The 25,735-nt window shown below is 38.0% G+C and overlaps 2 protein-coding genes and 1 non-coding gene across 5 annotated transcripts; 1 reads left to right on the top strand and 2 right to left on the bottom strand.

The window, feature by feature from the left end:
- Positions 1-1,743: 1,743 nt before the first annotated feature.
- Positions 1,744-14,611, bottom strand: il7r (interleukin 7 receptor). 2 transcript variants are annotated; one of them, XM_077579638.1, is made up of 9 exons: positions 14,298-14,611; positions 8,461-8,687; positions 7,282-7,405; positions 7,024-7,178; positions 6,279-6,430; positions 6,053-6,206; positions 5,871-5,976; positions 5,721-5,793; positions 1,744-4,466 (listed from the first exon to the last, which is right to left on the bottom strand). In XM_077579638.1, exons 2-9 carry the CDS (start codon positions 8,606-8,608, stop codon positions 4,113-4,115), a joined length of 1,266 nt encoding a protein of 421 aa, XP_077435764.1. In that variant the 5' UTR covers positions 8,609-8,687; positions 14,298-14,611; the 3' UTR covers positions 1,744-4,112. The 2 variants fall into 2 exon arrangements, with proteins under 2 accessions (XP_077435764.1, XP_077435763.1); XM_077579637.1 differs by lacking the exon at positions 14,298-14,611 and having other exon boundaries at positions 8,461-9,992.
- Positions 14,612-14,624: 13 nt separating this feature from the next.
- On the bottom strand, positions 14,625-14,697 carry trnar-ucg (transfer RNA arginine (anticodon UCG)). Its single transcript has one exon. It is a non-coding gene; the product is annotated as a tRNA-Arg (tRNA).
- Positions 14,698-19,873: 5,176 nt separating this feature from the next.
- On the top strand, positions 19,874-25,523 carry glb1l (galactosidase, beta 1-like). Of its 2 annotated transcripts, none has more exons than XM_077579636.1 (16): positions 19,874-20,028; positions 21,587-21,756; positions 21,840-21,990; positions 22,163-22,223; positions 22,301-22,395; positions 22,495-22,675; positions 22,756-22,814; positions 22,896-23,017; positions 23,204-23,244; positions 23,327-23,445; positions 23,537-23,611; positions 23,877-23,963; positions 24,026-24,139; positions 24,214-24,345; positions 24,528-24,746; positions 24,828-25,523. In XM_077579636.1, the coding sequence occupies exons 2-16, from the start codon at positions 21,725-21,727 to the stop codon at positions 25,029-25,031; spliced, it is 1,692 nt and encodes a 563-aa protein (XP_077435762.1). In that variant the 5' UTR covers positions 19,874-20,028; positions 21,587-21,724; the 3' UTR covers positions 25,032-25,523. The 2 variants fall into 2 exon arrangements, with proteins under 2 accessions (XP_077435762.1, XP_077435761.1); XM_077579635.1 differs by lacking the exon at positions 19,874-20,028 and adding an exon at positions 20,732-20,944.
- The last annotated feature ends 212 nt before the right edge of the window (positions 25,524-25,735 follow it).

Here is a 25,735-nt window from a genome sequence, read left to right on the forward strand (position 1 = left end):
ATAATGAATAATGAAAGGGCATCAATAACAGCCATGGGTGACATAGCTTTTAATAATAGCCGCCATCAGCGGAGAAGCAGTGGGAAAGGAAAAAGGGGCTCAAGGATGGATGGTGACTGAGGAGTAAAGGAATGGATACTTAGAAAGAAGATGGTGACAAAGCTAACCAGTGACTAACCACTATCGGAAAGGTTGGAACTGGAAAGTGTGACAACGACTTATTACTTTTCCACCTTGTAGCAAGTGAACCAAATTGTGTCACATTGCCTTTTTTTGTTCAAATAAATCGTATTTACTTGTGAGACGTGACTCGTGAGCAACACGTTTATTGTTGTTGTTTGTTTGTGATCCAGATGATTTGTGAGCACAATATAAAAGTATCACCTTTCAGAGTTAGGGGAGCCTATGTTTACCATCCCTCTTTAAACAAAAAGTTATGGCACAGTGCCAAGACTGCAGGGGGCAACAAATAATTCTTATAATTTGTCACTGACACACACACACACAAAAAAACAACGTTTTTTGTTGTTATTGTTGTTTTGTCTGTTTTTGTACGGAGACTTTCATTCGTCTGCTGTGGCTCTCTGCAACTATAAAAATATAATGATTCATTAATTTCAGCTCCTTTTTTCTTTTAGGTTGTTCAAGATTTGAAGATGACACCTGATCTCAGTGCTGACAGAAGCCATTTTTTGCATAGTTGTGTTTTATCAATTGATCCTAGTAATCCACAATAATTACTGTCTTTACATAACCGATAAAAATGTTTAAGGTGGTCCCGAAACCTTACTTATGGTACAAACATAATGTTACAACGACTCATAACAAACTATGACTACAGCTTCGATCAAAAATCTAGTCTACCAATCTACTACTTTGACTCAATTTGACCAATCAAAGAGCCTGATAATACATGTATAAATCCTTCATTGAACACAATAATAATATTTTAACATGTAACCACCACTGTGTGATTTATTTTTTATTTTTTAGATTCACTGTGAGGGATATGAAAGTAAAAATAAACTGAATCATCACATACTTTCCAGTCATTTCTCTGATGATTCACAGCATTTCTTGGTGACAGACGTCAGAGATCCCAATTATTTTTCCACAGAAAAACTTGTGCCGTATTGCGAATTGTATTTATTGGCAAAAGTGACCAACGTACAGTAAGACTGGCACACACACAGGATGGCTGTTAACGTCTTAACCCATTTGACAGAACACATACGTAGGTAAAAAAAAAAAAGTTATTTACGTGTTCATCACACAGCTTTTTTTTTTAATTAAACTTATTTTAAGGTTCAGGAATCACGGTCATATTTTTAAAAATGATACAGCAAATCCATTTCACATGGAAATTCTATAAAACATGTGAACATATTGTAATATAGCAAATGTAGTTTATGTCAATAAATATAAAACATATGCAAATAATGATTATTATTATTATTATTATTATTATTATTTCAGGACAATACGTCATACTGACAGCTCTAACGAATATTTATCTCTCTCTTTTGCAACTAATTGAAGTAACCAGACTATTATGTACAGCTTTCATTGTGATGCAGTACAATTCATGTACAAACTGTTCAAATGACATTTCTCTGAAATCAAAATGGACTATTATTATCTATGTAAAGGCAATATATAGAAATATTTGATACAGTCAAGTCGAAAACAAAGTCATGCAGGACCAACAGAACTTTAACAAAAAAAAACAACAAAGACAAATCATAACTATTGATAGTTTTGTTTTAATGCTTTCGTTATTTTACTTGCTGAATGAATGGCTGCTAACTGACCATTAGTAAAGCATGCAGTCTGTTTACGCTATCCACTTTATCTTGATATTTTTAATCCCCTTGAGGAAATCAAGCACACACCAAAAAAATCCAAACCACAGAGAGGCAGATTTACACATGAAACAAACAAAAAAGGTCATTTCCATGTATTCAGTATAGGTCTGAGAAAACATTAATTACACGTAACACCTGTTAGATACGTTATATATAATCAGCAGCAAAATGGGCAGTCGTAGAATTGAACAAAACAAAACAGACATGTTTATAGCCGCGTAAACATGAGGTATAATTTGCAGCTTTGAGCAAATGCGATTGTTGCAGCAACACATCCTGTTCCATATGTCCACATCCTGTCCCATGAATGAGAATAATAACAACAAAACTTTTTTTTTTTTTTCAAAAATAATGAAGCGTGCTGAAATACCTTCAGAAAATAGCAGCTTTGCAAAAAATCCAAAAGGGGCTCCCCTCGCCGAGGCTCCAATTGCCTCGTGTCATCTCACCCTGCTACAAAGTCGCGCTTTAACTCATCAGTGACAAGAAAAGTTATAAAAACATACGATTCATACAGTATCAAAACCTCAGAAAAAAAAACACATTGAAGAATGACATCTCTTAGGCTGCATTTACGCTAAATGGTGATGCGGCCCAGTTCCGATATGTGTCATGATCGTGGAGGTAGATCACAACACATGGAATCTGTCTGTCTCAGACGTTTGTGTGTCGTTAGAGGCACGTACAGGATCTTGCCAAAAGAACATACAATATGTGGTTAAGGATACCCGGGTTCGATCCCCTCCTTCACAATCCGGCCAGCAGAGAGCCCTAATCAGGATAAAGGATTGTGGTCAACCACGAGAGGAGAGCAAATTTCAGGACGATGAAAAATGTTCTTCCTCTTGTTTTTCTTCACTAGATAAGTAAGCATGTAGATATCTGATATGCGGATATATATGACAAAAAAAAAACACACACACACACATCGTTAAATATAAAAAATATAAAAATAAAGGTGCTTAGACATTTGAGTAGCGGTAAGCAAAAAATAATTACAGATGACAGCCAGTGGAGTAATGCCAAAGTTATTTATATTTAAACTAAAGGAGGAAAAGTTAGCCAACGAAAAGGTTTGTAACATTCAGTATGTGTTATTATTTGTATTTGAACTTATTATCAGTTGTTCTAATGCGTTTTGGAAGTAAAGTTGTTTCAGGTTATGTCTAATGAATCAGATCAATTCCAGTGTGATTCTTCTTCTTCATCATCTTCTCTTCCTCCTCCTCCTTCTTCTAAATACTTTTAGATTTTGTTTTGAACTTTTTATTGCTTTTAGGGATTTTTTTTTATTTACAAGTGCATATATTTCAAAACAAAACCATGTCTGCTCCACTGGAAAAATGATTTTCTGCTATTTTATAAATCTTTGAAATTGGTTGTGGATAGAAAAGCCCTTCATTTAGTTTCTTTATTGGAAATATTTGATCTGTTGTAAAAAGTCCTCTTACAAATATAATTTTTGTTGTTTGTTTGTTGTTTTTTTCCCTTTTATTTTCTATGTTCAATTATATTGTTAGAATGCTTATCCTCAATCCATGTCGAATAACTTGTTATTTGATCATACATGAGGGCCTTGTTTGTTTGTATATAATTGTTCAATTAAAAAAAAAAAGTTATAACCGACGGGATTCCAGTTTAGGTCAGCCATTTTAAACTAAAACCTTTTCAGTAGTTAAAGGCGGAACTTTTGAATCCAAACACAACTCGTTTGTTGCCGCCAACATGATTGAGCACCGGGGATTTCGGGTGCCAGTCCGAGCTCTACTGTACTTAGGTCTTGGGTTTTGTCAAATTCATTTCGTGTGACAAAATGTTCTTACACTGCTGGAGCTATTTGTGTCTTTTTTCTTATTCATGATGCTGTTTTTGGTGTAACTTATACTCCGGGATGACATATTCCGAAAAACACCACTTTCAAATATAAATATAATACTGTATATAAATCCTGCCAAAACGAAAGCCATCATCATAGCATAGATTTAACAATTTGGCCCAATCTGTTATTTCCTGTCTCACGCAGTCGCAGTCCGCATTGCCTAACAAGCATCGCAAGAACTTGGCATATCTGAGGAATTACTCGACAACAAATGTCAAGTTGATGGTAGTGCCAAACTAGCCTGTGTTAGTCTTTCTGCACTGACAACACCAAAGACCGCCTCCTCTTACCAGCAGTCTCTTTTCTGGCTTACTTGAAGACGGTTTCCATTTGGAAGTTTGACAAATTGTAGTTGCGCTACCTTTGTCCTACTTGACCTGGCAGAAACTGGACATTGTGACATAATCCTCCTCCTTTTGATGGATTCCTAACGCACGAGGCACGAAGTCTCCCGGACTGGCTGCGGAAGTCGCCACAAGCGGCAAACTGGCGCTCCGAAGGCTGTCTTCTCCATCGGAGCAGCTGCTGTTGTGCGAGATGGAAAGCTCCAGTTCTTCCGTGCTGGTGCTCCAATTAGAGTTTTGCGTGGAACGGGGGTAATTGGCCGGCGTAGGATCATTTGCTGCACAACGAATAACCAGGACTCTTTCTCGCTCAACTGTTTCTGGGTAGATTTTAAGTGTACTGAACTCCTCTGGTTTTATGTTGAGTAGAAGGGCAGCCTGAAAACAAAGATTGACAAAAAAGATTTGGATTCAGGTAGCAAATAAGTAAGGACTTTAGTTATACAGTTCCAAAAATGTAACAATCTGTAGTACGGCACCACGCCACATGGTGGCGCCTCTTTGTTTTGCCGTGACTTTTTCGTTTTGCCATTCACAGTATTTTTTGCCAGGGGCACCTGAGTGGTACTGTACAGAATTGTACGCTTTATCATTATTATTTTTTTATTATTATTATTATTTTTTTTTTCTAGAGAGAGCTCAGTATTGTTCATTCGACCTGTCATCATCATTGCTCTCTCTCTCTCTTTTTTTTTCCTCTTGTTTTCTCTTTTTCTTTTTTTGTATGTGCGTGAGTATGTGCGTGAGTAATTGCATGTGTGTGTGTGTGTGTGCATATGTGCGTGCGTGTGAGTGTGTACTCATTAATTCACCTAAAACCTATTAAAAATCCCATACCGTTCACCTAAATCGAATACTTCAGAATCCAGCTAGTGAGTCGTGAGGTTGTCAGGAGACCCGAGGAAGGATCAAAGAAAAGAAAGGAACGTGAAATCCAGCACTGTACGCTTTATCATGACGCGTGATAGAGCATTGTTGGATTCAGATAGCCTCGAAGAAAATACTTGATGGAGAAACCTTGACTAAGAGAAACTTTGATGTACTGACAAAAGTCTCACTCAATAGCACCAGGTAGGACCGTACTCAATTCTATATGACAAAATAAGCACGAGAAATAGAGGACCTGAATACAGTGGAGTAGATTCTGAAAAACATCATGAACATCACATGGGACAAATACAGGACAATAACAACATGATGACATCATGACCCTAACCCAAAAAAACAACAGTAATGGTTTCCAGCTCCCCTTAACCATACAATAGGCACCCTCTTCCTCGACATCTTGAAGTCTGTTTTCTTTCAGTAATTTAGCTAGAAGTTGTAAAAGTCGGTGTCATCTCCTGGCCAAACGACCAAAAGAATAGTCAAAGTCACAGCTTAACAACAGACAGATGTCTACCAATGAGCAAAAATGCCTCAGCCAAATGTATATATTCATTATACTACACGAAGAAGCATGTTTTTGGAATGTGGGACAACACGACACCATAGTACTTAGAGAAAAAAACACAAGAAAAGGTCAAACCTGAAAATTGTGACTGTGAAGATGCAATAACATGCCATATTGAAAGCTGATTAGTCAGAAACAAGAGACATGAAACGTTTTTTTGTGTTTCTCCAAGAACTCACCTTATTGGGTTTGTAGTTGTGCACCAGAGCGGGTTTAGGATGCGGAATGCTGGGCCACATGTAAGAAAATATCCTGTAGAAAAACTGCATTTGTTTGTTTGCGGAATTATCAATAAAAGCCAGTACGTTGAAAGATTTGGAGATTCTTACTTTTTTTTCCAGAAGAATCCCAAGCTGGACGTCAGCACCGCCAAAGACAGGAGACTCACAATCAGCTTCCTTGTCACTTTCTCTCTCTCATGACTTTGTCTCTGTTCTGAGGATCAATTGATGGCAAGTGGATGTCATGCGTCTTATTGAAAAGCAAGAAAGCAGTTGGAGCATTTCTTTACCATCAGGAATGGAGAAAGTCAACGCGTTGCTCCATTCGCTCCAGCTTCCCTTCAGAGAAATATGTATCGCTCGCACTTTGACATAATATTTCGCGTTTTTACGGAGATGCTCCATGTCGATTGCCATCTTATCTGACGCAGACACATTTTGAATCTGCGGTAAAAAGATTGGGACGTGGATTACGTCGATGCATCCCGAACATGGGCGACCTAACCCGCTATTTACCATTTTCTGTCCGGAGGTCCAAATGAGCAGCTGAAAAAGCAGTCTTTCAACTTTCAGGTAGTCGTTCTGGTAAGGAGTCCGGATGTAAAACACAGCCTGATTTGACTCGTGCATCACGGTTACGTTCCATACCTCGGGACTTCGAGGTTTAACTGCAAGGACAACACAAGCAAAGTCAGGATCTGAAAGTCAACCTAGTTCACTCTTGACCAGTGACCTCAGCCACATTTTTTTTAATCAGTATTTTTGTCTGGATTATTACTTAACCGGTTACCTTCTTCTGGTGAACCTCATTTCTTTGTTGATTTTTTTTTTTTTTTTAATTCCTTGTATTACTATATTTTTTAAAATCCTATGGAGGAGTGCCAAAGACGTTAAAAGACGTTTTTTTCAAAACAGAGGTGAAACTAACCATTTTCTATTGTTGATTACTGAAAAATGGAATAAGGTAGAAACAAACTTTTTGTTCTGATGAAAGATGAGAGTCCAAGCTTTCATTTGGTAGTATGTGCGTTTCCATAGTCCAAACACATAATTTTCTGTGGACCTTGAAAGATCAGTCAAAAATGCTTAAATTGGCTGGCACCCACGGCATCCCTTTTCTGAAAACGTCTGGCAGTCAAAGAGTTAACCCTAACCCCCAGTGCAGGATTTCAGGCTATTTTCAAATAAAAAAGAAACATGTATGAAAATGTTCAAACCTAAAAAACACTTTACAAGTCCTTGTGATTTTATGAATTGTTACCGATTTTCATCAGTTGGACTGTTTTGTTGATGGTGTCGCCCCCCTTCAGACAGATGGTTAGATTGAGCCTAGCCAGGGGCTTCAGTTCGCTAGAGGTGACCGAATCTCCCGACCTTGTCAGGCATTTTAATTTCTTCTCTTGTGGGATGCTGAAACTAGAAGTACCAATAAACAAAAAAATATATTTAAAAAAAAAAAATCATCATGTTGATGCCAAATCATCATCACAAACTCTTGCTGTTTATCCAAAACATTTACCACACGATCATCGACTCCACGCCGTCATCCTCATCTTCGTCGTCCTCGCTGCTACTGCCGGTTAGTTTGCAGGTTAAACTGCTTTCTACTTTGGCGATGTGAGAAGTGCAGATGATTTTGGATTCTGGACAAGAGCAGAAAGAAGACATTAACTCAAGCCATAGATTTGCTAATGCGGTGAGAAGCTCAGTTATGTATTACCATGGAGATATTTTCCCAAGGACCCTCTGCAACCCTAACACATATTAAACTTAACTATCATGAGAAAAAAAAAGTTACAGCAAATTAACTTTTTAGACAGGGAAAAAGTCGTATGTATTTTTCCACACACAAAAAAAAGAATAACGAAATTGTAATCTTGTGAGAATAAAATTGCATTTTCCAAAATAACGTCAGTAAGTTGAGCAAGTGATTTTTAAAAATACAACATTCTTCTTTTAATATTATGCATTTTATTCTGCAAAAGACAGCTGTATGAACAAGGCTTTTTTATATATATATATATATATTTTTTTACTAGGAGCACAGTGGCCTCTCTGAAATTTTAGAGCCGCAAGTAAAAAAATTTAGGGGAGGACCCGAATCACAAATCAAAATTTTCGCTACTTAATTATTTTAAGTGAACGATTTCTTCTTCTTTTTTAAAGCTAATTTATTAATCATGCGCGAAAAGATTCAAATTTGAGTTGCACTGTTTTAGAGGCAAGATGCCAAAATTTACAAAGCAAATAATATAATATAAAGCAAAATACTTTACCTGTAATAATACAACTGTCGAAAAAAAATTGCTTCATTCTTACAAGGATGTCAGATTTATGCAATTTTTTTTTCAATTATATCAGAGCTTTTAATTAGCCTAAAGCTAAGATTAATTGCTTTTTTTTTGTTTGTTTTATTTGCATATGTTGACATTATGCAATGTCCATACAGAACAAATTGCGCAAATGTATCAAGTCCTAACATTGAACAATGATGATTATGAATGATTCAAACAGAACAAATCATCATACTTTAGATGACTTTACTATTATAACCACCACTACATTATAAACCTGCATCTATAAAAACATAACATCAGTAACATTTTGCTCATTTTTCAAATGTAATCATCTTCATCTGTTCCATGCGGCCGGACAGCGTGAGTGATAAAGTGCAAGTGTCTTGTTGTATTGATCAAACCATTGTTGGTCTCTCCCAGGTCAGCGTCTCCTCCTCCACTCTGAGCCAGACAAGCCGCTGGCAGCAGCAACAGCATCGGCAGCATTGGCAAGAGCAGCGACGGCGGCGGCGGCGGCGGCGGCTCGGCCATCCGGCAGCCAAACAGCATCTCGTCTGCCGTCTTCTTCTTCTTTGACTGCAGCTGACAGCTCTTCTCGTCAGAGGACAAGAGGGAGGAGGGATTGAGACTGCAGACAGGATGTTCACAACATAAGATGGCGAGTTTGGCGGCACCTTCCTTTAGTTGTAAATTGAGATAGCTCGACTTGCGAGTTGAATTTGTTTCGTGTTTTCGAGTCAGTGTTGTATGAAAGGCAAACGTTGGATAGCCTTCACAGGTTTATTTTTTAGGACTGCTTTTTAATGGAAAAGCATCATTGTTCCGCCTGTCACTATACATCACTAGCATAGATAGATGAGCAAGGGTGTATTTGTAAAAAAAAAATAATAATAATAATTTTCTGACAAATTTCCCGCATCACCCTCGATGATTTCTCCTAGCTATATATAGCTAAAAAAACAAATGAGATTTTGAAGTTGTCTGTTCTGAGCTCAGGTTAGCCTGGTTGTTAACTGGCTAGCCGTTAGCTAGTCTGTACTTACGCTGTTTTCTCAATAATGCTAGGCTATACTAAATTAGCTAACATCGATACCTTGAATTGGGCATTGTGGACATGCTGTTGCGCTACGTCACTTAGCATTTCTTTCCATTTTGTTAACGTCTTTTCATGGGTTAAACAATCCCAAACTTTGAACATTATCTGTCTTTTATAAACTCTCCTAGCTCGCCGCCATCTTGTCAACTTCTTTCCACACAGAGTGGTGAATGAGACTACAGTAGCGTTAGTCCATGGGGGGAAATTAGCACAGCGAATCTTCGAGGCAGAGATTTTACTTCTACTTATATTTTAAAAATCAGATTATCTGATTAATCATGTATTCCTTTGTCATAAGACTTTGCAGTACATATTACCAAGTCAGTCAGTTTGTTGACAAGCTCGAACTTTTAGTGCAAGTAGAGTGTCATGGACTCAAAACTCAAAAGCATTGCTGGTACGTACAACAAAACACAAGATTCTAATTGACAATTTTGATAATTATGTCTCATATCTCTTTAATAGCACCTGATTGTTTTCAGACTGGCTGTTCCGTTGTTGTCATCTTCTACCTGTAAACTATCAACTTACGAGTATGTGCAGAAAAGGCGATGGCCTCAGCTTTGGTTACCTCGGTTACCACGGTTTCCTGGACTCGATGCTTAATGTAGTTTTGCTCAATAGCAAAAGTATAAAGAGTGATTGTGCAACACCCATAGCTTGCTTACTTATGATCATGTTTGATGAGTTCAGAAAGTGCCGCAGATTGTGTTCATTGATAGATGAGTTGTAAAATTTTACGTCAGCCACCTGATGGTTGTGAAAGGATCTTAACTCATTCGCTGCCATTGACACCTATAAACGTCCAAAATTCATTTGAACTATTTCTATTAGTTTAACATTTTTTCCACTTTTGTTAACAAGAGTATGAAAACCTAGACATTTTTATAATAATCTTTTTTTGGGGGGGAGGGATGTTAAAAATTAGGGACGTCAGACGATTAAAATTTTTAATTGTAATTAATCACATGACTTCAATAGTTAATTCACGATTAATCACAAATTTTATATCTCCTCTAAATGTACAATGATTTTTTCTAGGTTTTCATACTCTTGTTAACAGAAGTGGGGAAAAAATGTTAAATTAATAGAAATAGTTCAAATTAATTTTTGACGTCTATAGCCGTCAATGGCAGTGAATGAGTTAAAATCAAAAGGAAATGAAAGGGGGGGGGTCGAACCAGCTGGACAAGACAAACCTTGCGGACATTTTTAGCATGATTCAACTGAAAAAAAAAGCTACTTAATAAACGTCTGTTTTGTTTCTACAATGGGATTTGATGTGGGCGAGGGTTTGGAGCTTTGATGTTCATTGTCTGCTGATGATGACTGCTTTCAACAGTGATCCAAATGTGAGAAAGTGTCGAAATACAGTAACACATATTTTGCATGTTTTGTGAAAAAAATTACATCTTAAGGAATACAGTTAACTGCAAAGTAAACAGACTCCAGCAACTCGCCCCCGCCAAACCACACGCCTGAGGTTTGTATCTCGGCACAGCATCGCAAAACATCTTCAGCTGTGGTTTTAGTGTTTGGTTGCCTCCCACCCCTGCATTGATAGGAATCTGATGAGCCACCTGTTTACGCTGCTTGCCGCATTTCTGGTGGCCTCAACATGCTGAGACAGACGAATCGCAGGCGTTATAGGGAGACTCGAGGAATCCGGGACCAGGAAAAATTCATTTTGATAATCCAGCATCTTGAAATAATACAGTATTTATGCCACATGGTAGTATGTAGGAGTAGGTCAGATATTTGTGCATAACCGGGCTTGGGATTGGCAGGAATCGGAACTTGCTTGAAACTTGAAGGTTAAGACCTGAGCCTTACTTAAATACAGAATGTGACTTACTCCCACCTCAGTTATTGAATGGTAGGACAACAATAAAACATGAACACAATCACGCCCACACTCTAGCTGGACCGCGATTTTACTGAACTGAATTCAATGCTCTAAGAAACACCACAAGTGACATTAATGAACCACAGATAATAACAGAAGCATCTTAACTCATTCGCTGCCATTGACGGCATAGACGACAAAAATTCATTAAATATTTCTATTTAACATTTTTTTTCCATTTTTGTTAACAAGAGTATGAAAACCTAGCAAAAAATGTTTTTTGTACATTTAGAACAGATTAATCGTGAGTTAACTAGTGAAGTCATGCGATTAATTACGATTACACATTTTAATCGCCTGACGCCCTAATTTTTAATAATCTTTTCATTAAAAAAAAAAGATTATGAAAAATTTTTTTAAGAAAACATTATTAAAAATTAGGAACATCAGGCGATTAATTAATTATATTTTCTTTAAAAAAAAAAAACAATTATTTAATTATTATTTTTCTAAGATAAGATTATTAAAAATTTGGGGCATCAGGCAATTAAAATTTTGTAATCGTAATTAATCGCATGACTTCACTAGTTAACTCACGATTAATCCCAATTTTTATATCTGTTCTAATACAATAAAACAATTCTAGGTTTTCAAACTCTCGTTAACAAAAGTGAGAACAAATTGTTAAACTAATAAATGAAATGAAAGTCAGTCTTGTATTCAATCAATCAAGGTCCCAAAACCCAAGCTGCTTGAGGTCCAGCGTGAAATGTCACAGTTACTCTCTTTCACTGAAAATATTTGTTTCTAGCAGTAGCCGAGTAGACTTATGTAGCAGCAAGTAGATGTGGAGCTGCATCCTGTTCAGGAAAAGCGCTTACATTCCGAGTCTATTTCAGTCAGCTATCGTGTTGACGTCTGTACCGTAAAAACCGCAACGTTAACTCGCGCAGTGATGCGTTTTAGAGAAGCCACACCAAACTGAGCGAGCCTTTGAAGTTTCCGCTCAGACAGCCACGTGGACGTCGCGTGTGTGAAAACTACTTCCTGCATCCCCCCACTTGTTTCTGTTTGTCCGTCTCAGTCGAACTTGGTTCTCCTCAAATGTGTGAGCAGTTTCAGCGCTCTCGTCACCCACATCCTCTTGCTTAATTTGTCTTTCATTTAAACTCACCACTTGCTGACGTACACATTGCTGCCTGATGATTTTACACTACAGTAATGTTGCTCTGGTAATGACCTGTCACGGTGAGTGGTCGCACTACTGATTTTTTTGTTTCAAGTTACAAGCCAAATTTTTGTTAAGCCTGCTAAATGGAGGCTGCAAACGTCACAACAAACTTCAAACTATTTGTTTAAACATAAAACACAGTGAATTGCATTTGGTGTAGTTAACCAACTGACTAACTGTAACTTACAAAAATTAAATAGCTTAATGCTAACACACAATGCAAAACTCCATATATGTGCTAACAGAACTAGTATTAATGTTGCAGTAGTTCTAACAGCATAAGTAACGGATATTTGAACACAAACAGAAGGCAAAATAGGCATATAGTCTTCATCTTCTTGATAAAAACAATAATAATAAATTATATTGTCAATTATTTGTGAAACTTTTATTTGTGTATTATTAAACTGTCCCCTGGTGGCCAAAACTTGCACACCAGAGGAAGCACAATCTCAATGGGTATTGAACCATGAAATCATGATCTACAAACTATCTAATGCTTTATATTTTATTTAATAATGTCATTTCTGTAAGTTTTTATGAAGCACAATACTGTACAGTGCTATTTAAAAACATGTTGCAAAATCTTTTCCTGGTGTTTTTGTGATGCTGGAACGAATTTATAGCTTTTCCATTCACTTCAATGGGAAAAGATGATTTGAGATACGTATGTTTTTCAGTGAAAACAAATTAAGAATGAAATAACTACAGCACACTTAACTCATTCACTGCCATAAATTCATTTTTAAAAAAACATTATTAAAAATTTGGGGCAAGAGGCGATTACATTTTTTAATTGTAATTAATCGCATGACTTCTCTAGTTAACTCACGATTGATCACAAATTTCATATCTGTTCTAAATGTACAATTTAAAAAAATAGGTTTTCATACTCTTGTTAACAAAAGTGGGGAAAAAAATGTTAAACTAATAGAAATTGTTCAAATGAATTTTTGACATTAATAGCCGTCAATGGCAGTGAATGAGTTAATATCCACTTGCAACACTATTATTGAAATGACGTGGGTTTTGGAGGGTCGGATCAGTATAATGCAAATGTAGAGTATGGCTTTCATTATCATGAGGGGGGCGATGACATGAGTGTGAGTCAATGTTGCCAAATTAGCAACGTTCCGTAAAGTGAATATTAAAATAAATAAAAATAGAAGCAAATCTGGCGACATTTTGTGATCTTATTGGAGACTTCTGCAGGAAATTGTCATTTGTTTACAGATAAAACATCACAGGCTACTTTAACATGAAACATTTACATTTGAAATATACCATCACCCTTGCCAAACTAACATTAATCTGTTCTAACACTGCAGCCCTGCTTACCTAATGGTCGCTTGAAATTGGCAGAGCATCGAGGAAGCCGTTATTAAACTTTTGTTTGCAATCACTTAAAAGAGAATTTCCCCACATTACAGTATATGCCCTATTAACAAAATGATGAGTTTTTAGATAAAGGTTTTCTTCTTGTGGCAGTTACAGTAATCTAAACAAGGAACATGATAACCAACATTTCCTTTTTTAGCTCCTCGCACCAACACCATTCGATCTAAATAAAAACTGCAGGTGTGAATGGATCTCTCACAGACTATATGTGACTGTATGCCACCAAAACAGACAGATCTAAGCATTGTATTAATATTTCATAGGACAACCAATTTAAAAAAAAACATGTTTACAGTCAGGAGAAAGTGGAAACATTAGACTATGGTGGACAGGCAACTGACATATTTTAGTTTATCTTGAAAGTAGAAAATATTGGAAGCTTGAAAGCACATACCTCAAGTTAAAAGTGTCACTGCTTTTTTTTGTACAGGCACAATAACTCAGCAATTACCTTCACCTTGATTTTCATACAGAAAACATTAGATTCCACTCATGTTGTCTGATTCTTAGCAAGTAGCCTTTTATCAAATTTACATTAAGAGTATTAGTGATTGAGGGGGTTGGCACTGTTGTTTCACAGGCAGCAGGCTAATCTTGGTTGCAATGCCTATGACGACCTGAGTGACAGGTAAACCACGGACGACGCGTGAGGCAGCTGCTTACTCACAGACAGTTGGCGCGAGCGGCCCCGTCGTGGGAATCCTCCCCGCACGCGTTCTCACTCCGTGCCAGCTCTGAAACGTCCCGCCAACAGGATACAACAGCTCTTAGTCATCAATTGGGGATGCCAGGATGCCATCAAATTGTAACTGTAATTAAATGTAACCAATATGTTGGCCCTCGCGTCGCTACATAAAGGTAATCTAAAATATCGGAAAAAAGTTCTGTGTTCTATGCACCACAAATTAAACTCTGAACCACATATGGAAATGAGAATACAGTAAGTTATGAAATCCACCCCTGACCATCAATAAGTGGAGTTAGAAGTTAAATATAACCACGAAGGGACTCGAACCCTCAATCTTCTGATCCGAAGTCAGACGCCTTATCCATTAGGCCACATGGTTAGCAACTGCAACCTAGCATGATGGAGGCTATGAAATTGTTACAAAAAGGAGGTATACAATAGCAGTAATACTAATACTTTATACAATACAGAGAATTAATTAATTTAATTCCCTTGTAGAAGTTTGTCAAGTACAAGCCCTGAAATTCGCCCCAACATAGCAGGATTCAGAAAAAAAATGGCTGACTACCTGTTCATTTTCAGGCACTGCTATGATATGATCCAATTTTGTATCAATGGGCCACCCAAATTCATTTGAAAGTAAACAAAGTGATTCCAAAACGACTCAGCATCATCATAATAAGTTCCAGGTTTGTGGCCGGCGATTTCGCGGATCCTTTTTGTGCAGTTAATAACTATTTGGTCTAACACTTGTCTTACGTTGGGTGTAATTCCATTGTTAACCACTAGGCGGCGGCAAACTACTTAGTTTGAGACGGTGTAAAGGTGAAAGAAGAAGAAAAAAAACGGAAGTATTTCAGGAAAGTGATGGCTGTAGGTATGTCTTTGGGCATGATTATTGATTGTAAATTGTGATTTTTTAAATTATTTTTTTTATGTTTGTGTGAAATACAACCTAACATTTATTAGCTAGCATCATTATAGCACTTTCCCAACAATGCATATCAGGTTCGGCTCTGTTCTGGGTGAGTGCTCTGATAGTAAAGATTGCCAATGCCAGGAGACTGTGATGAAAGGTTGTGGATTATTGCCTTAGGCAATCTGATATCAGAATTCCTGTTGATAAAGAGGGAAATCACTGAAAAGTAATAAGTCTCAGGGTACTGCTTTCATAATTTAAAAGATAAATTCATGCCATTCTGATTTAGTTTTTCAGCTTGACAGCCCCGCAGATCATTTTGGGAAATAATATGCAGCTAATACAATCTGATTAAAAGTGTCTACCTACCTTCAGTCGGTCTCGCTGCTTTCATATAGTTTATCTTTTTACCTTGAGTTTTTAATGACGATGATGTATGATACCGCGGAAGGAACGTAACCATCCATGTGTGACTTATTTAGGATGCACGTGGTTGCATCGGGAGTGGTTATCCCTTCGCTGCTAATGAATCCCATTGTGTTAGATAGACTGAACTTAATTTCTGCGCGGAGAATTAAACAACGGACCGGGGGAAATATTAATTAAGCAGAAAGACACTTAAGCGTCACTAGTCTGTCACTTTGCTTACTTTGTTTGCCGTTATTCAGGGTTGGCATTGTGTGCTCAGCAACTTGGATGCAAGAGAGAAAAATAAAAGGTTTTTTTTCTAGCGTAGCCTAGACATTGCTTGTTCACCTGTCTGCTAAACAAAAGTCAAAAAATTTGCATGTTTTCAGATTCTTCTTTGTCTTTTTGTTGTAGTAATACAGAGAGTTGCTGCAGTAAAAGTTTGTGTTCAACTACCTATTGTTGGAAGTGTTTAAGTACACCACGGCACCGAAGCTATTTGTTAGCATGACGAGCATTAAAGCATCGGTAGCCACTTTTTCCTTCAAGGCCTGATGATATTCGGACTACCGGTGACGTCTTAATTTGAGCGTAAAACTTTCTCATGTGACATATGATCTTCCGCAAAGCATACATTATTTTTGTTGGTATTTTACATCGCAACGATATTTGTTAATGTCACAAGTTAATCCTGCATCACTAGTCCTTTCACCATTTTATCGCCGTGACTTTTTCCCCTTGCTCTCATCTCGCTTTCTGCACCATCCCTCCACCCGCAGCCGCCATCATACATCAGCCTGCAAGGGCCACGCTTTCCTTCTTCTCTTCCTCCCTCCCTCTCGACGACGTATTATTACTCACACTAGCCATCCATCCACTCAGATCCCTCCCACTCGTGCATTTTTTCATTACTCTTTATCACCCCGGCATCTCTATTTCACCACACCCTGTCCTGCATTCCTCTGTGTGAATTATTCCTTCCATTTATTAATTTTTCTCCTTGATGCAAGCACGCATGCGACTCGTCAATCTGCGCATCTCCACTCTCACGGTTTATTCCACAGACGTTCTATTACAAAAGCGCCATGCTTGCTCTTTGTTTCGTCCCTCGAGTCTAGCTATTCTCAAAGAGGGTACGCTAATGATACGCAGGCTCCCTCTAGTGGTATGTGAAAGAAACGCTGAATTAAATGTTGAAACGCAGCACTACTTAAAAAAAAATAAAAATATTAGTGTATATTTGTTAGATACAGTTCAGTTGTATTTAAATTTACAATAATTAAAATATTTAAATTTACATGTTTGTCTTTAAACATTTTTTATTAAAATTGTATGTGTATTGCGTAATACATTTTAATTGAATCATTATTTAAGAACAGTTTTTAATTTTCCTTTATGTAAACACAGTGTGCATAATCCTACAGTGGCACACAATAATATTAAGTATACTATATATATATATATATATGCCATGTTTTTGATGAATATTAGGGCCTACAACACACTACTAAATTTTTATTATATATAATATTCATTATGGTGGTACTTGTATAAAATATTCGAGAATTGCTGGACTCGAGCCTGTTCCTTAAAGAGGACATATGATGGAAAACTGCCTTTTTAATGGCTTGCTTACAAATAGTTTGGACTCTGCAGTGTCTGTCCAGCTATCAAGTATGAAAGTGAATGACCCCATGAATCTTGGACAGCTACTTTGACTTACAAGTGGCCCAATTTACAACATTTTATAATTACGAGCTGCCTAAACACCTGGTAACTATTTTGAATAGTGGGGAAAAAAATGCATACGTATCCTTTGATATATCATGACTGAGGCATAATATTTTAGAGTTAGGCCATAAACATAGCTAGATGAAATATTCATCTGTGCTTATGGCCCACACATCTCATTCGTCCTCCCCTTCTTGCTCCCTCCATCCATCCATTGACCCCCCGCCCCCTCCCCCCCCCTCCAATCTTGTGTCGCCTATAACCCAGTAGAAATGCAATGATCACTTTAAACAGGTCGTATGTATGCATGGAGGCTCACTAAACTATACAGTTGTGCGTAGCTACCCTCTGCAGTCCCGTATATGTGCACTGTAAGCCTGCACTGACTGACTGTAATATTTACCACATTATCATGTGCCATGAGTGAGTGAGTGCCAGAGATTCATGGCCAAGTGTGTGTATTTTGTATGTGCACGGGTGTTTTATTGCCAGCCCAGCAACCTTGGAATAATTTAAACTCTTATCTCAAGGCACCACTAGACCAAAAAAAAAAACAGAATTCACAGTCAAAAAGAATCCAAATATTTTGTGATATAGAAAAAGGTAGTACATGGCCTTCTGAGAATGATTTTTCTTTTTTTTTCTTTTTTTTTTGGAGAGCTCAGTATTGTTCATTTGGTAATTTTACCGATTTGACATGTCATCATCATTGCTCTTTTTTTTTTTTTTTGCATGTGGGTGAGTGTGTGCGTGTGTGTGTGTATTCATTAGTTCACCTAAAACCTATTAAAAAATCCAATACCGTTCACCCTGAGAATGATTTTTCTGTGTGTTTGATGAATCTATATGATATTTGAATTTTACTTTTTGAATTCAGCAACTGAAATGAACTTTTTCCATATTCTACTGTAATGTTTACTGTGCTTTCCAACAAAAACTTAATCAGCGGAATACCATGAAGTCATTAAGCTGGAATTTGCATTCTGTCCTTTGTGGAGTGGAGCCAGGCACTTAGCTCTACCTCATGTCGGGAATATAAAACGCAGCACAAATTAAAAGGGACACACTTTTCAAAAATGTTTCCCTGTAGTAGCGCTTGGGTCAAAAATTGCACACACAGTAAATGACCACCCCTCTTTTAAATGTCTCATACCACAAAATTAGGTCAGGCACAATCTAATGAGATTCAATTAAAAAAAAAAACGTCTGGAATAACAATCATTCACTTTACGAACGTAAAGGAGTCACACTCAGAAGTGTTTCAAATAACTTGGTTGCCCCTCTCATGTAGCCTAAATAAGGTCATAAAGGAATAGAAACATCTCACAGTATGATACAGTGATGCTCTATAGAACCTTAAGCCACCACCACAACCTCAAGAATAAACATGCTGAATTATACGCCATGTTTATTTGGACCAAATTAAATACAGTACTTGTGTTAAAATTCCAATATAATACCATACAGCTTGCTTTCAAGAACAAGAAATCCATTGAGGAAGGTTTAGCTTAAGATTTAGGATATTATATTGCCTTTGAAATCTGAACTGATTTGACTGAATCATGATGTATCAGTTTAAGAATAGTTTTAATACATTGAGAAACATTTTACGCATTTCCATGTCAGCTGTGCATTTAAAAAAAAGGACCTTAAAAGCTCCCTTTCATTTTACACAAAAAATAGAAAATATTGAAGAAATTATTATCACGCCATGATTCTGAGCTTCTGTGCTATTCAATAGTGCCACCTATGGGTTGAAAAAAAACGAAAAAAGAAGAGTGCTGGTGGACCAGCTAGAGGTTCTATGACATATGGCAGGGAAGTGAATTTGATTTGTGAGGATTATTTTGATTTTAAAATGCGATGAGATATCGTTTGACTACTAGAACAATCTGTGTGGTTTGTAATTGTTTTCACCGTAGGGGTCCCGACAACTACGGCCTGATATCAAACAGGAATTTGGATGAGAATTTCCATTTCAGGAAAAATACACTCCCGCACGTAGGCTAAAAAGAAAATGCCATATGTCCCCTTAGTGTTTTAGTTCCAGAACCTTACATGGGAAACTTTTTATATACTTTTAGAAAACATGACAGAAGAATGAATACTCTGAAGAGTTCATCCTGATTTAAAAAAAAAAAAAAGATAAATGCACCCTGCTACCGAGCTTGAGAACCGGGAATGGTGAAAAACAGCCACACCCAGCCACAGATCTTCTAACAACAGGAGCTGCAACCATTTTTCAAGTCCAATCATTGGTAGTAAAACGTATGATGAAATGCAGCTGTAATAAAGGTGAAACACAGACACATAAATTGAATTATTAATCAATGCTGGCTGCTTTTCTCTGAAACAAATTGAGGGAATTCCAATGAAAGACAGTAAACTACAAAGTTGGAGGGTAATATGTGAAGCCTTGACAGATTGATGCGTCACTATTACTGTCACAACTACTTTCTATATTACTTTGATGTGATTTCCCGAATGGCTCACGGTTGTTTTTCCCCCACGTCGGCATTCACAGTATGACAATGAACCATCAGAAAGAGGCTGATGTGTCATCCCAAAGCCATCTTGCTTATTGATAAGTCGCTGAATTGATCCAGGCATTCATAGGATGTCGCCACCCTCATTGATCGGCAATGACAGCACGTAAGAAATGGCGTCGTCTTCATTGATTAACCATAGACCATGTGGCAATGTGGATCCCCGTTTGAGTTCTCTCACATCTACTCATCATATGAATGAGTTTGTGGTTGTGTTATCATGTTATGGATTATCTGTGATCAGCGTTACTACAGCGCCATCTTGTGCCCATGGAGGGTAAGTCACTAATGTGATGGATTTTGGTATTTTACAAGTGTAATATTTGACAACTATTTCACCATATTAATTCCGTACCAACAGTATATCCAGTATAAGAGAAGGTTATGTAGTGCATTTTAAATTATTAAACGTGGTCAAATAATTTGGGAGTAAAATTGCACAGTCCGTTGCTGGGAAACGTAAGAGCGTCCGCCATATTGAATGTGTCATTGACTCCCCAATGCGAATCAATAAACTGAACTTCAAAATGCCAAGATTAGATTAGTCAGAAACATTTTTGCCAAAAGCGGATGTGTATTTGGCTGGCAAAAGACATTACATTTTTCACTAATCACTCTTGTACCCACCAACTTTAAGCAACTATCTTAAATACGGCCATGGGTGGGGAATATCTTGCGATGCATATTTTTTAATCGATCAACTGTTACCACATCCAATATGGCGACATCATTAACGCACGAGGGAAAGCCTAAAGTTGTGTCTACTTTACCCCCCCGAAGACGCCCCCCTTCGACGTACAGTACGTCACATGATGGCGCATAGTCTAGCTCGATAACAACAAACTAGAATGTTCGTGTGTTTTTTTTAGTTAAAGTGCTCTAAACACACACAATGTTGAACACACTAGAATTGGACAATTGTTTTTAGCTTCTGTAGCAGTGACCGGCAAAAGGCAGCCAAAATGTACGCGAGTGTCTTGTTCTTCATCACAGTGAGCTGTGTGTGTTCTACTGCCCATGGGGTAAGATTGAACATGCAACGTGTACAGTCCACTTTTCTTTCAAATACTTCAAGGAACCTAGTCTTAAGAACAGTTTTAATTAGTTTGTCCTACCTTTTGATTTTATAACAATGCTAGAACGTACAGATTTCGACGTATATTGTGTTATTTATTCTTTTCTCGGCTGTATTAAAAATGTGCCTATACAAACTAGATATTGCTGAAAAATAATTTAATTGTATGCAGTAAAATACATTTTTCACCTTTACTAATATGTAAAAGCAAATAATAATGGTATTATTCAAAACAAGTTTAGCTTTTTGTCCAACCACCCATCTTTAGTGCTCCTGATTCCGAACAAGATTTTAAACAGTTTGTTTTCAATCACTTCCCCTTATTCTCAGTTAATGTCCCTTTTTTCAAAACGTCTACAAACTATTAAGTTCCACTCCTTACTTTGTCAAAATAGGCTGCGCAGGTTTGTGCTCTCCTGAGTGACAAATCAATTGGTCGACTTTAAACGTTTGCACAATACTTCACTTACCAATTTCTACGTATATTGTGTAATTCATTCTTATTTCACTGCATTAAATATGTGCCTTTACAAATAAATATTTCTGGGGGGAAAAAACATTTTAATTAGAATAAATTCTCCTCTTGCAGTTGTCATCTGACAGATCCTTCACAATAGACTACAAAAACAATTGTTTCTTGAAAGATGGGAAACCCTTTCAGTACGTCTCAGGCAGCATTCACTACTCCCGAATCCCACGTTTCTACTGGAAGGATCGCCTGCTCAAGATGTACATAGCGGGACTTGACGCCATCCAAATGTAAGCCTGAATAATCACAAAATAGCTTAGGGGTCAATAATGTATGACTATCAGATTTTTTTCTTTTTCGGTCACACACACAGATATGTTCCTTGGAACTTCCATGAAACCGTGGAGGGGATCCACAACTTTACAGGGGACCGGGATTTAGAGCATTTTTTGGATCTGGCCAATCAGACGGGCCTTTTGGTGATCTTGCGCCCAGGCCCGTACATCTGTGCTGAATGGGAGATGGTGAGAAATCAATGTTATTAACGTCCATAAAAGTGTTGGGGACAGAGGACTTTTTTGTGTCAAATACAATCCAACTGTGGCCAATCCTAATTTAATCCGATTTTGAATCAACAACCACAAAGCTTTAAACCAATGCCAAAATGCGACAATAAACCAAAATTGTTTCTCACAGGGTGGGTTGCCAGCATGGTTACTCCAAAGAAACAACATTAGACTACGTTCAGCTGATACAGGTACAACATACAAATGTGAGGGAATACTTAAAAAAAAAAAAAAGTATTTATAGCTTCAAATTCTTTTTGTTCTCCAGATTATTTGCAGGCTGTCACTAACTGGTTTGCTGTTCTCCTCCCCAAAATGACACCCTGGTTGTATGTTAATGGCGGAAACATCATTAGTGTTCAGGTAAAAGGAATAAATGCAATAGTTTCATTGAAAGTTCATTTCCAAGTAAAGCGGAACCTCCAAACCCGTTCTGCCGTTTGCTTCCATCGTCACCGTCAGGTTGAGAACGAGTATGGGAGCTACTACGCTTGCGACTACAACTACTTGCGTCACCTGCGAACTCTGCTGCGAGTTTATCTGGGCAAAGACACTGTCCTGTTCACCACTGATGGCAACACCGACAAGGAAATGAGATGTGGAACCCTGGAGGGATTATACGCCACTGTGGACTTTGGCACAGGTTGACATTTGCGGGGAATTGTCTGTAAGTCGAGCGTATGTGATAGAAAGTCACAATTCTTGCGCTTTGTTTTTCTCTAGGTGACAACATAACTGAAGCCTTCAACAGGCAAAGGCAGTTTGAACCACAAGGTCCTTTGGTTAGTTTGTAATAGAAAGTTACAGTTGGTTGCATTTAGTGATGTGTGCAAAAGAGAAATATCTGTTTTATAATGTTGCAGGTTAATTCAGAGTATTACACTGGCTGGTTGGACCACTGGGGTGACGAGCATGCCGCGGTTGATACGCAGAAGGTCAGCAGAGGGTTAGCAGAGATGCTAAGCATGGGCGCTAACGTCAACATGTACGTTCACACACAAGTGTGTTTCAACATTAGAGACTTAAATCGAATACAATTCCACTGCTTTGTTGACCTCCATTTTGCTTGGATTTGAAAATAATTGTTTAGCTGTGGGCATTATGGACATAATTTGCCAACATTTTGATTTGCAATTCAATTTCAGATGAGATAATTATGTTTTCTCTCCAGGTACATGTTTGAAGGAGGGACCAACTTTGGCTACTGGAACGGTGCGGTTTCAATTCACTGCTCATGATTACGGTATTCAAAATGTCATTCTGCGTCTCTCATCTCGTCTCTTTTTATCCAAAGGTGCTGACCACGACACCAGGTTCCGCCCTGTGGTGACGAGTTACGACTATGACGCCCCGCTATCGGAGGCAGGGGACCCCACGGACAAGCTGTTGGCCATCCGAGACGTCATTAAAACGGTTTGATGGGTTAACACGCCACTTACAGTGTTTATGTAACATGCACGTGTACGCAATCGTGAAACATAGCATTGTGTTATTTTCTCTGCAGTTTAAGGCCATCCCCCTTGGGCCCATGCCACCTGCGACTCGCAAATTCGCCTACGGCATTGTGACGTTAAGAAAGGTATGTTTTTACAACCTGCTCCAAACAATTTGTTATTTGCCTCCGCACAAGTTGTATTTATAATTTACAGGAAGCCATTTTGGATTTTTTTTATTTGGATTTTAAAACTCAATTAATTTGACTTTAATGATTTCTTATTATTATTTTGATATTTATAGCTTACAGCGACCCCCCTTTTTTTATATAGAGACATTTTTGAACAAAATGAATACCATATTTCCTCTCTGTTCTAACAGATGCCACATGCGAAATTTTCTTCCTCCAGGTGGGAAACATCAGCAGTCTGTTGGAAACACTTTCTGTGGGGCCCGTTCCATCCAAGTACCCTTTGACTTTTGAGGACCTCAAACAGGTAGGAGAGAAGCCCCTTGGACTGCTGGTGTGTCTCAAATCTAATGCGACTATTGTGTTCAGTTCTATGGATACGTGCTATATCAGACCACGTTGCCCCGGGACCTCACAGAGCCCACGCCGCTCATCTCTCCTCTGAACGGTGTCCGTGACCGTGCGTACGTGTCCGTCAATGGGGTAAGCCCTCACAACGAACTTGCGTTGCAATACCGAGTCAAATCAAGTTTGAATTGGTGGAAATGTGTGAGCAGGTTTTCCAGGGTCTCTTGGCGAGAGACACCGTACTGGCGATGAACGTTACTGGACGACAGGGGGACATCATGGACATCCTTGTGGAAAATATGGGGAGAGTTAACTTTGGTAGCCATATCAATGACTATAAGGCAAGGCTATGTTATTGTTTGACCTATGAACATAAAAAGTGGTCAATGCAATGTGTTTTGCAGGAATCGTGTCTACTTGCATGTCATGTAGAAAACATGGTGTCTATTACAGAAGGGACCACTAAGGAAAAGACTCAGATAAGAGTAATAATGATTTTAAGGCCAAATTGCATCAATTCTAGGGTCTCATCAGCAACCTAATCTTGGGCCAAGATGTACTAACCGACTGGAAAATGTACCCTTTGGATATTGATGGAGCCATTGTTGCTGGATGGCCTCACTCGGTTCGCCTCCACGACCAAACAAATGGACCCTCTAATGGACCGACCTTCTACATGGGAACATTGCAGCCCAGTGGCGTAGCATGGGACACTTTTCTCAAGCTAAATGAATGGACAAAGGTACAATGATACCGTTACAAAATATATACAGTCGAATTAAGTTTTCCTATCTTGATCCACTTTTTCGTTGCACCTTCTCAGGGTCAGGTTTGGATCAATGGTGTCAATCTGGGGCGATACTGGCCCGCCAGGGGCCCGCAGCAGACACTTTATGTTCCCGGACCCCTGCTCAGTACTACCCTGCCCAACAACATTACAGTGCTTGAACTGGAGGGGGCGCCAGTACACTTAAGGGTGCTCTTCATGGACCGACCTCTCCTCAAAGCCGCAGCTGATAAGTCCTGACACAAGTTTGAAACAATAATACGCAGCCCATGCTTGTGGCATCCAGCATAAAAGATTTTCAAAAAAATGTAACTTTGTTGTTTTATACAAAGGAGTATGAGGGCTACAGTGAAACAAAATCTATACAAGTTGAAAGATTAACATGAAAGTCAATTACCCGAGAAAAAATTTAATATGAGGTAAACGGGGATAAAATGACAAGAAAACAGTTGTATATTTTCAAGAAAAAAAAGCTGTAACAAAACTGCACACATGCTTCTTCACGTACACACTCCATGCACGGCGTCACATTCGCAGACAGAAAGGTGCAAAATTTGAACCCGAACCCAGTTTGAAAACTATTGGCCAGAGGCTTGCAGGAGTACCCATTGTGAACAGCTAAAGTGTTAATCTACTAATTAGAAGACGTTTCAGTCATAAATTGTCAAATAATAAGGCTATTGTCAAGATATTTTTGGTCAAATTCCTACATTAAAAAAAGTACTTGCTGAATTTTTTTTTTCTTTTTGTCTGTGTATATTGTTAGTCATCCAGGTCATGGTGATCGACAAAGGTTGAATTGCGAAAACTGGATTCTTTTCATTTTAAAAATGTCTTGTTTTTCCAAAAGTGTTCAAAAATGACTGAGGCAGAATAATAAAAGTCCTTATCCTAAATTTGTGCTCAGGTTATTTGTATTTATTCTTACTATTGAAAAAAACATC

This window comes from Vanacampus margaritifer, chromosome 11 (genome assembly GCF_051991255.1).
Source record: "Vanacampus margaritifer isolate UIUO_Vmar chromosome 11, RoL_Vmar_1.0, whole genome shotgun sequence".
Lineage (NCBI taxonomy): Eukaryota > Metazoa > Chordata > Actinopteri > Syngnathiformes > Syngnathidae > Vanacampus > Vanacampus margaritifer.

Excerpts from the sequence above, each read along its gene's own strand:
- il7r (XM_077579638.1), bottom strand. The coding sequence starts at position 8,608 with ATGCTGTTTGGCTGCCGGATGGCCGAGCCGCCGCCGCCGCCGCCGCCG. Across the intron at positions 6,207-6,278 it reads GGACCTCCGGACAGAAAATG|ATTCAAAATGTGTCTGCGTC; the intron begins GTAAATAGCGGG and ends TTTTTACCGCAG. Across the intron at positions 5,794-5,870 it reads GGATTCTTCTGGAAAAAAAA|GATATTTTCTTACATGTGGC; the intron begins GTAAGAATCTCC and ends GTTTTTCTACAG.
- glb1l (XM_077579635.1), top strand. The coding sequence starts at position 20,885 with ATGTACGCGAGTGTCTTGTTCTTCATCACAGTGAGCTGTGTGTGTTCT. Across the intron at positions 21,757-21,839 it reads GGACTTGACGCCATCCAAAT|ATATGTTCCTTGGAACTTCC; the intron begins GTAAGCCTGAAT and ends TCACACACACAG. Across the intron at positions 22,224-22,300 it reads ACTACGTTCAGCTGATACAG|ATTATTTGCAGGCTGTCACT; the intron begins GTACAACATACA and ends TTTGTTCTCCAG.